The following is an 11,454-nucleotide window of genomic DNA, read 5'->3' as shown; positions in this document are numbered from 1 at the left end:
ACACACACATTTGTAGTTCTGCTACAAAATAGAACACCATTTTTCTGTCTCTCGTACACATCTGCGGCAAATATTACAGCGTAACTGTATGCACCGTAAACATAAATGTATAGAATTGAACAACAAGAATTACATTAACATCAAAATGATACTTCAGCAAAGAGCTGGAACTGTTTTATAATAATGTTCAATATATACACATAAGATTAAGGTCTCAGTTGCATTCCAATCTGAAATTATTGCACAGTAAGCCGCTGTTGGCTCATTATGGTCACCTCCATACAGTCTTGTATAAAAATAGAACAACAATAACACACCAAACAAGTCTTCATTTTTCAAATAATTTGACAGGCACTACCGTTGCCAACCCCGCCTGAGTCTACAAACATAAACTTTGGGCCACAGTGTGAGCTTTCGGAGTGTCTCATGACAGTAACTGCCCCTAAGCACAGTCAATGTTTTCCAGATTCTCCTCTTCCTCGTGTGTGCTCCTCTGCAATGACAAATGGAAATCTTCCCACTGACCACTTCCTCTCTCTACATCTCTCAAACTTGTCTTCTCCTCCAGGACTTCGTCTAGGTTCAAACAATAGGTATTTTTTGGCATTTCTCTTCACCACTGACCCAGAGCTTTGGCACTCTATAGAGTCCAAGATGAGCATGACGAGATTTCAGAAGAACACAGTGCCTCTCTCACATACTCCAAACTGGCTCATAAAGCAGACAGTTTCTCTTGAAAAACAGTGAGAGTGAGTACAAGTGTGAGCATCACAACAAGGGGTTCATTTAGACGATTGTTTCCACACCAATCAGCTTTGGTGTAAGAATTCGTGGTGTTATTCCATTGTTGAGATCCTCCTCAAATTCCAACAGCTGTCCCATGAAGTTGAGGTTTGGGGAGATGATGGGCCTCCTGGTTTTGACAAACTTGTAAGCGTCTGTCATGGTCATCCAGGTGTGCTTCATCAGGTAGGCAATCACAATGGTGGCTGAACGAGATACGCCTGCCTGGCAGTGGATCAGAAGGCCCATACCTGCTTGGTGTGCTTCCTCTGCAGAAAGGAACATGGAAACAGTTACAGCACAACATAATAATCCTTCGTTTCCTGTGAGGAAGTTCAGTCATCACACATACTATGATATTAAAACTTAGTTTTTGACCAGGCATTGTTTTGATATTGTCCAAAATGAATATGCAAGTATTGGAAACTGTCATGCACCAAAAAGAATTTGAATACTTGACCAGAGTATGTTTTATGCATGGGTTAAGTCTACTCCTAAATTAAAAGACTAAGACTAGGCTTAATCCATTTTTGGGAAAGTGGCTATTGCCTAAAACTGGATACATGAGATTGGCTGCTTGTGTTTAGACAACAATCAACAATTCTTTCTTCTTTTTTTTTCCTTTTTAACAAGAAAAATATGTTTGCATTCCAGAAAGTAAGGTATTCAAACAATACATGGGCCTTCATCGATACATTCTCTATTCATGTCCTATCTAATCGTGTCAAGCGTTATGCAGATTGTCAACATATGCATCTGATTCACAGACAGACATAACAAAATACTAACACGGACTATTACAATTTTCATTTGAGCTGAGCAGAGTTTTTTGTTTTTGTTTTTTTTTTTTTTGATAGTGAAAATACACCTATGCAAACTAAGGAACAAGAGTTGTGCCTTCTTTCCCTCTGGAAACAATGATAGTTCACCAGATGTCCATATCTGTGTTGATACAGACTATTTGACTGATCCACTTTAAAAACACTTTCTTCATCAACAACACTACAAAAAAAGGTGATTATTCTATCACTGAGCACCACAGTGATCTATGGTTTCATGTTACCTTACATAAAAAACATTCTGAATGACTTCTCTGCAGTAAGATTTTTATTTTGAGAAAAAGAGACTGTAGGATCTTGGTGTTGTATAGATATCCTGATATGAGGAATCAGGATCAGGGGCAAGAACAAAGAAAATATATCCCTAACCATTATGCATGAGTAGTTTTTAAGACTGATACTTAAATCTAAGACTCAATAAAGGCTAAAACTATATGTCTTTTAATTTTGTTCCACAAATCAAGAATTTCAGAGTAATGTTAATCGCCACAGCCTGAGTTGTCTGTAAATTCAAAAGCATACGGCAGCTGTACTCAGAGCATGTAAGGGTAAGCAGCTATAAACATGTCATTTATATCAGTGTCATGATTCTTCCTTCCTGAACGAGAAAGTGGCAGGTTTCATACCAATAAATTCAAACGCCTCCTCAAAATACTGGCGCAGGTTCTGCTTGTTGCTGTCAGTGGCGGGCAGGCGCTTGTAGATGAAGAGCCCCGTTTCGTAGTGATACAGTGGCAGGTGGGTGGTCACATTTAGGATGTAGCCGATGTTCAAGCGCTGCAGCAGGTTAATGTCCTGAGCATCTTGCTCATTCCCCAGATAGAGAAAGGGAAGGATTGGTGTCAGCTCGGCATTCTCTATGTCTGGGGTGGTGGGCAGGGAGTGAGGTAGAACCCCTGTCATGCCAGCAGCTGCACCTGTGTCCAAGCCCTCATGAAGGTGCAGTGAGTGCTCACACAGGTTTTCGTGGCTCTGCCTAAAGCAGCTAAGGCCTCCTGTGGATACAAAGAGAAAGACTGTGATATGAACTCAAAGTGCATCATCACTACAATTTGGTACACTTTGTGATCCATTGACAGGCTAAAGAGCTCAAAATGTATAAATATTTCCTTGTTTATTTTATTTTCATTTTTGCTACTCCATCTTCTTTCTGAAGACAAACTGGACATCTTTGTCTCAGTGGATAGAGCATCGAGCTAACTGAGCACGGGATAATGCTTCAATTCCCATTGGAACCCTGCAGTCCAAAAGCTACATGTGATCATGTCTCTGAGCACCACATGGCACATGTTACAACTGAGCAGGACAATGAAACTTTGCATACATGTCTGATAAGTTTAACAACAACTAAATTTTAAGAGCTTTGAACCCCTAAACATTACAGCAACTTTCAATCCCTAACTACCCTTTTACATTTTGTTTTGATTTGAATGCCTCCATTTGGATTAGTATGGAGGGGATCAACGTCTAATCAGCTGATCAACTTCTTTTGCGATCCAGAGAAAAATCCAAAGGAGCACGTAAGATAGTTTTGACTGGCTCATGTAGACAGTCACATCTGTGTACTTATTCTGTAGGTAGACAGATGTACTGAATGGTAAATAGACTTTTCACTGCACCTGTGCACATCTCCAAACAACTGGTTTGCACCTGTTCACACCAGTAAATTCAAATTCATGGTTTGCACATCTGTGTGCACAGGCCAACTGTGTATGACTGTGTATGAGGTTCTGTTCATCTTTCAATGGAGCTGTGCTGGTCTGTTATGCAGCCTGTTGCATTTCCCTTCATATCGAACAAAGAAAAACACATAAGAAAACAACAGCTGCTTATAGATCGTATCGGTGATTATTCCTGATGTGATGGGCAGAGGATTTCTGGAGAAAAAAGTACCACCTACTGTGTTTGGGCTTCATCGATGAAAGCATGTACAAACAAAGCTTCTCTAATGTCCAGCAGCAACTAATTTAGTGAAAACCGTTTAATAATAAATTCTAAAGGTGTGGTTGACCAAGAACTTCCTCGTACAGTCTCTCCTTATACAAAACATTTGATTAAGCAGCGCTTGTTTTCCTGTCATATGCGCAGTCAGTGTGCTGGTAGTGTAGACGGTCCATGCAGACCCTCGCAGACTTGAGGGATGACAACAATGATGCTACACATGCTTAATTCAAAGCATGAAATAGCCTTAATGCTACCAGCCAAAGTTTCCCTTCAGCATTTGAAGGGGGACGAAATATTAGTTCATGTATTGTTCACAATGCAAGAGCTGACATCATGCCATGTGAGGTCATCGGACCATCTCACAACTTCACTGTGGTGGGAACCTCCTGGTAAATGCTGGACAGTATGAAACAATGCAACAACTGTTCACCATCAACAGAGACATTAGTTCAAACACATTATTGTGATAGTGACCAAGTTATAATGGGGTTTGTTTGTTGTGCGAGCAAATCGTTGGATTTTTACAGATATCACTTTTGTTTCTATTAACCTGATAAATGTCCAATTAGCCCAATCGCTGTTTTTTTTTTTGCTGCTAAAGGAAACATCTGGCTCTTTAGCTGCTGAATGCCAACATTTTCTGTGCTTGCAAAATTGTTTAAAAAGTCTTCAGCCACGACATCACAGTCACTCTTAGGCTATTTGTAATGCACTTCAATATTCATGAAATGCCACATTTAGAACTGTAGCCTGAACAATGTAGGATTTTTATATTATATATGTCGGGATTAAAACTGAACCAAAACATGCCATTATAGTAAAAAACTGAAAAATAACTATGTATACTCTACATCTGTTCTCAGCTCTAGAGACCATTTTAGCTTCTTTTTGCTCATTGTTTTGCTGTTATTATAGTTTTATTGTTGTTCTGCAGCAGAAGCCGTTTTCCATAAAAAGCTCCAATGAACAAAACAGAACAGTACAGTGCAGTACAGCAGAAGCAAAGCGAAATGGAGATTAAATATTTGCATATTTATTAACTTAGAAACACAAATTCTCAGCTGGATATATAATTAGGGGCTGCAAGGTGGTACAGTTGGTGGCACTATTGCCTCGCAGCAAGAAGGTCGCCGGTTCGCATCCCTGTGAGGACACCCGGGATCTTTCTGCGTGGAGTTTGCATGTTCTCCCCGTGCAGCGTGGGTTCTCTCCGGGTTCTCCAGCTTCCTCCCACACAGTCCGAGAACATGTTGAGGTTAATTGGTGATTTTAAATTGTCCATAGGTGTGAATGTGAGTGTGCTTGGTTGTCTGTCTCTAAGTGTAGCCCTGTGATAGACTGGTTACCTGTCCAGGGTGTCCCCTGCCTTCGCCCTAAGTCGGTCGCGACCCTAGTGAGGATTAAGCGGTGTATAGATAATGGATGGATGGATATATAATTAGGTAAATGTGTGCTAACATATTAGGCCATAACAACTTCAAAAGCTGACAATATTTCTGAGTTGTATTTACAACTTTTGCCTAAAATTTAGCTGATGTATATGTGAGTATATTTTGCCCAATATGATTGTTTTCTGGAAACCCATCACTGATATTACACATGTCCTGAGCAGCCAGTTAAAAAAAATTAACCCTGATCTGTGGTATACAACAACGTAATGGAGACACGTTTTGTTTTTTGTTTTTTGTTTTTTTTTAAATACATCAAAATCAAACATAATCTGTGGCACAACTCTACTGCAGTTTGTTATCTCATCACCCAACAGATATGCTTACACCAATATTGTGACACTTATCTGCAATTATATATTCGGAAACTAACATCATTTGGTTAGCACACACAAATAGTGTAGCAGCTAAGCTAGCCACACAGTAAACAAATAAACCTGGTTTGGCTCACACTGAACCAGCACTGTTTCAGTGTGAGCCAAACTCAACTGATTTGTAACACTTTTCATCGTTAACTGAGAATATCGGCAGAAAGCTCCAGAAGCAGCATGTTGTTGTGCACTGAAATATGTTGAGTGTGACCAAAAATATGGGAATTTTCACTTCACTGCTTCACTCTCAAAAGCCACTGGCACACAGTTCCTGTTAGAAAGTGTCGCTTCTGCCTCACAAGGCCTCCTACACCAGAGACATGCTGTTTTCAGCCCTAACTTTTAACCTTCCAGCACAACTGCCATGTTATTTATGGCAATTCTGACAGATCAAATGCAACCTATTACTGGTCTTAGCTGAAGCAGGGGTGAGATGGACGATTCTGTGTTTCCACTCAAGTGGAGCGTCACACCACCACCACATTTATTATAACTCATGACTAAGACATGCTGGTAACACACTAAATACTGGCAGCAGCATACCAACATGCGTGTTCCAGATTTGTCACTATTACTACTGCTTGTAGCAAATGTGTACCTTTAATCAGCACTACATTTAGAAAGCATCAAGAAGAGGATTGCAAGTATTAAACATGTACTAAACAGGTTCAGGTTTATGATTAAATATCAGCCACTGGATCATACATTAATTTAGGCTGCAATCAAAGCTGTAAATGTAAAAGAAATGGGAGAAACTGGTCATCTCTGGTAACAAAAAAAAAAAAAGATAAAGCCTGGGCCATTTGATCCCCTCAGCAGAGAGAATGGCTTGCATTTTGCCGGAATTAAACTGGGGGAAGAAGTTCGCTTGTTCCTCCCACCGAGGCAAGCTTTAGACAGAAATCAATGCAGGATGAGAGTCTGCAGAGGAACCTCGTCCATCACCGTACACAGGAGAACCAGTGGAAGAAGAGAAGAAGAACAGAGGAGAAGAGATCAAGGTGCTGTGATCTCACGGCTAGACAGTGAATCGGAGGCCTTTGGAATACACGCACAGCCCAGCCACAAACCATGACATATTGCTCCAGCTTTAAACAGACAAACCAAAGATAGAAAACGTGGCAGTGACCCAGGGACAGCTATCTCGACAGGCTGTCTTATTTACTAACAGCTGCTTCACAGGCACCACCAAAAGCACAGTGAATGTCGTATAGGGGGCTGCTGAACACAGTGTGCATATGTTTATGTATGAGGATGATGCCAACAGAGTGTACATAGGCTGTGTTATAGGTGCAAAAGCTGTTGTATGTCGTATTACTGAGATGATTCAGGACAGCGTTCACAGGATGAGAACATTACAACCACTGTGGTGACAGACAATATCAGTTGACCAGAACCATAAAGGTTAAAGTTTAACAGGCTTTACACATGCTCTCCCCAGTATTTCTCTGCCACACTAGTTTCATATCAGCTTATATTGCCACTAAACTTGTACTGCTAATAAATAAGACATTGCTGTCAAATGTATAAAGTGACTGAGTTACTCCAGAGTCAAAGTAAAGCCCTTTTTTGATTTTTAGAAAGGAAAGCCTCCTTTCATTTTTAACTTATCACAGTGCTTGCTTCCCCAACTTTGGTATTCCTACAATAATAGTGTTACCTTTGAGGATGATGGGGTCCTTGCCCTCCCTCCTCAGTGAATCCAGAACCACATGTAGAGGCTGGGAGGAAGTCAGCCTGTTGGCATCTGTGGTGCTCTCATCGTAAACCACAATCTCTTTGGAGAAGATGCCCTTAAAAGAATCCTTGCCCTCCCGGCAGGAGATGAGGTCCAGCACAGTGATCTTGCCCTGCTGCAACCGCCGCCGGCTTATCTTGTCAGAGCAGTTGATATGCACAGCTCCCCGGATGTGGCTCTTGTTGTACTCCATGAAGGGCCGGCAGTCAATGATGATTGGCATGGGCCCTACAGGGTGACCCATAGGGCAGCAGGTCATCCGTTTGGCCAGCTCATTAGGGTGGATGACCCTCACGGTGGGTAGGACCTTTGGCGTGCCCGGGGTGGGACCGGGGGCACTTAATGCTTCATGATTGCTGACCATAGAGGTGGGGGGCCCAGCATAGCTGAGGTTGGGGCTGCTGGCACTCACTTGGCTGTGGCTGAGGCTCTGGCTGTCCTTCTCATAGGTAGTCACAGAGCAGCAGCTGGCACTGCTGCATCCACACGACAATGAGCGCGTGGAGCCCTTGGATGAGGGCATATACTTTACAAGATTGGCCGTTGCCCGAATCTTCACCACGGTGGTGCTTATGACTGTCTTGCTGCTGCTGCTGCTGGTGATGGAGTCCAGGTAGCTAGTGTCCAGGCGCAGTTGGAGTTCCTGAGGTCGGATCGGCCTTGGCAGCGCCACCACAATTCTGTCGTCAAGAGGAGATGGAGGCATGGGGAGGCCGAGGGCTGTACGTTTAGGGAGAACTCAACAAGCCGATCTGTGGAAACAGGGGTAAGCCAAAACATGAAAATATTTGCCTGTAAACAATTTTGCTGAATGATTTCAGACATTCATTGCCTCAGATGAATTTGGTGAGTGAACAAGCTGACAGCACACAGGTGACCTCCTCTCTGTTTGATCAACATGCAAACCAGTAAACGGATGTTGAAGTCAAATATTAGTATTGTCAACACCTGCAGGGAAACACCCCAGTTGGTGGGAAAATGTAGGTGTGACACACTGTCCACTAATAATAAACAGTGAAATCATCCAACAGGCTCCTGTAACTGAATCACTTTAAGAGTAATTAATATGAATCATCCTCTCGATACTGTACATGTGTGTAATGTTGAATTTTTCATTCTAACTCTGCTCTGGCTGATCCAAAGCCTTTATAACATAAGGGGGGGAAGAGTGAGATAAAATACTGCATCAGCGCTACACCGCAGTTTTGTCTTTCACCCGAATGGAAAGTCGGGTTCAAAACAGAGGGCTGGCGGTTCCTGAAGATTAGAAGCCTGAGCATTTTAAAACCATGCCATCTTGGCATGTTAAGTACAGAAACACGCCGAGCTTTGCCTGTCCCGACCACTGCCGTCCTTTACGCACTGTGCAGGTTCAGCAAAATCACAAATCATTCATGGCCAAATTCATTGAAGAAACCGGCATGAGAACGTGCCGAGAATGTAATACGGCTTTCAGGAGGAGAGCAACTGATTAGATGAGCTGCAGACTGAAGAGAATCCAATTTCACACCACCATGGCTTCTTAAAATTGGAAGAAAAAATAAATATATACGCGATGGTTCATTTTAGAGGCAGGGATTACTTTGTCGCAACGGTGAAATAAAGCGCAATAAACATAAATGCAGCAATAAAATATGTCATAAAGATAAGAACATAAAGATTACAAAGTGATTTCAGCAATTTGATATTCTTCTTCATTAATTATAGAATGGCGTGAAATCTCTATGACGGCGCATTTCAACAACTACTTGTGCTACTAATTCTAAACTTGCCTTGTATTTCTTCTCAGCGATAAGTGTCGCGGTTGACTGTAGACGGATGTATTATCTCCGCTGACAACGTTGGCTGCATTCAGTCCGTCCCGGTGTTGTGTATCGGCAACATTTTTTAGTACTTTTACCCTGCTCCTCAGTAATAATATTGAAGGAAGTCTGCCAGCCTACAGAAGTCGCGAAGCAGGACTGACGCAGGTAGGAGCCAATGAGCGACCTGATAAATATTCAATGTGACGCCGTCGGTACAGTGAGGTCCGGCCCCGCGGTGGGAGGGGCTTGGCCGGGCCGCCTGCCTCTGTGGTGGTGATGTAGGGGGGGGGACTCGTTCCCTTAAACGGGCCTTCAGTCACAACTACGTACAGGGATGATGTCACTGTCAGCCAATCAAAAGTCTCTCCAGGAGGCTCGAGGAAGACGAGGAAGAAACCACGGTGCCTTCACTGGCTCTACGTCAGCTGTTCACGCTCAGTAAAATGGAGCCTCACTGGAGCACGGTACATCCTGCACATCTGCACTGCAAAGTGCCTCTGCCAGAAGGAACTCAAAGTTCCTACGATATTTAGCTCACATCTGAATTCATATGTCCACTACTTGTTCACCAACCATACATACATTTGACACTGTGAAATGTTTTTGTTTTGAAGCAATGCACTTACTCCCGTTTTTACTGTGTTAACATATTGGCAGGTGAGAAGCATTTCTGCCATTCTTGATAACCAAATTCAGTTTTTCCTTGGAGATCTGATGATGCAACTTGTCCCATAAAACTATTTTTGGCAATTGCTGCTGGCATTTTTCATTTTTATATGTCACACTGTTGTCTCATCTTAATAAAATTACAGATTGCTGAATTCAGAATAGTTTCTTGTGTTTCAGTGGCTGGCCCACTGTCACGCTGTGTTGGTTGCTCATATGCTTTAGGATAGCTTCAGAAACACCTTTCAAACACAGGCTTAAAATAACTGTTTTCAACCTTTTCTGTAACTTTCCAAAACCATTGTTTTAAACATACACTTTTTTTCAATGACTGACCAGCAGTGCAGAGCTGATTAATTAAACTTTTCATGATTACAAGTAAGTCCAAGATTTTGAAAGTTGTCTATCAAAATGTGAAAATGTTTGCGGTTATCCCCATGTTGAAACAAAATTTTCTCCCTTGCTGTGACACTTTAAGAAAAACTTTCTGCCGTAGTCAGTCAATTTGTTGAGTTAACTGTTTCTTTTCTAGTAAGCCTGGGCTCTACCATGGTCGACCAGGGGCTGTCCAAGTTCTTGAATTTGTCTATGTAATAACAGAAAATGTTTAGATGTGTTGCATCTGTATCTTAATCTAAATTGTCATTGCAATCTGTAAACTAATCCTTTGTTCACTATCCCCTTCCACCAAATTTTATTAAAAATTTGTTATTCATTTGAGTCCTGCCATAGACTGGTGACCTGTCCAAGGTGTCCCCTGCCTTTGTCCTGAGCCAGCTGGGACAGACTCCAGCCTCCTGTGACCCTAGTGAGGATTAAGCGGTGTATAGATAATGGTTGGATGGATGTTTTTCATTTGCCATACAGTAGTAAGGAGCAGTATGTGAACCCTATGGAGTTTCCTGTTTTTCTGAAAAATTGGTCATACTTCCAATCTTTTATGTCTTTATGAAACACAGCCAGTAAATATTCACCATAAGTGGAAGTTTGGATTTAATATCCGGTCTAGCCACCTGTAGCAGCAAAAAAGTGTTTCCGATAGCTCTGAGATGCACAATGTTCAAGAGGAGTTCTGGACCATTCTTTTTCAAACAACTGCTTCAACTCAGCCAGATTCTTAGGATGTCTCATGTGAATCACTTTGTTTAGGTCGTTCCACAGCGTCTCTTTTGGGTTAAGGACTGGGCTCTGTATAGAACTCCGAAGGTTTTCACTGAGTCAGTCAGTATTAGATTTACTTAATTCTTAAGGGTTGTTGTCCTGCTCTGTCTCTCGTAAACTTTATGGTATCCTAAAAGATACCGTGGTAATCTTTAGGAATTAATTTTCTCCTCCATGATGACAAGCTGTCTATAAAAGCAGCCCCATATCACAATGCTGCTTCCATTAAATGCAACCTCTGGAATGTTTATTTGATGTTGGTATGCAGTGCACTTTTTATGCCTTCTATTGTGCTGTTTTCCAGATTCAACCGTAGTCTCACTAGTCCTAAATCTTTCCCCGGTACTGTTGTGGATTGTCAAGGTGCCCTAAACTTCAGACATCCAGTGATGTTTTTTTGGGAGAGCAGCACCTTCCTTCATGGTGTCTTGCAATGGACAGCATATCTGTTCAATGACTTGCATTTCACTGACTGATCAACAGAGATGTTAACCAGCGCCAAGGAGTCCTTTAAGCCTTTGACTGTTATTCTGGGTGTCTCTTTTATAGCTGAACTGTCCTGAGGTGGGAGAGAGGTGGATGTTGGCGAAGCCATCATCAGGCTTTGACACCATGTCTTATCCCTTTGTAGACTGTGGTGGTCTTATGTAGCTCCCTCAGCAACAGACTGCTACACCCTTAGTGCAAGGGTGATGTTAT

General features: G+C 42.0%; 1 protein-coding gene and 1 long non-coding RNA gene across 2 annotated transcripts in view; one reads left to right on the top strand and one right to left on the bottom strand.

Annotated features, from left to right (window-relative positions):
* LOC103353672 (uncharacterized) overlaps positions 1 to 1,258 on the top strand; it is a 22,449-nt gene extending 21,191 nt beyond the window's left edge. Inside the window, exon 3 of the long non-coding RNA XR_520016.1 lies at positions 1,247 to 1,258. This is a non-coding gene — a long non-coding RNA (uncharacterized LOC103353672). The remainder of the gene's footprint in view (positions 1 to 1,246) is intronic.
* dusp10 (dual specificity phosphatase 10) lies at positions 7 to 9,060 on the bottom strand. Its single transcript, XM_008276769.1, has 4 exons — positions 8,896 to 9,060; positions 7,046 to 7,875; positions 2,249 to 2,617; positions 7 to 1,052 (listed from the first exon to the last, which is right to left on the bottom strand). Exons 2-4 carry the CDS (start codon positions 7,827 to 7,829, stop codon positions 787 to 789), a joined length of 1,419 nt encoding a protein of 472 aa, XP_008274991.1. The 5' UTR covers positions 7,830 to 7,875; positions 8,896 to 9,060; the 3' UTR covers positions 7 to 786.
* Positions 9,061 to 11,454: the final 2,394 nt, after the last annotated feature.

The sequence above is a fragment of the Stegastes partitus genome, unplaced genomic scaffold (assembly GCF_000690725.1).
Source record: "Stegastes partitus isolate 25-593 unplaced genomic scaffold, Stegastes_partitus-1.0.2 Scaffold80, whole genome shotgun sequence".
Lineage (NCBI taxonomy): Eukaryota > Metazoa > Chordata > Actinopteri > Pomacentridae > Stegastes > Stegastes partitus.
The sequence above is the reverse complement of the archived record's forward strand: the minus strand, read 5'-3'. Positions and strand labels throughout refer to the sequence as shown.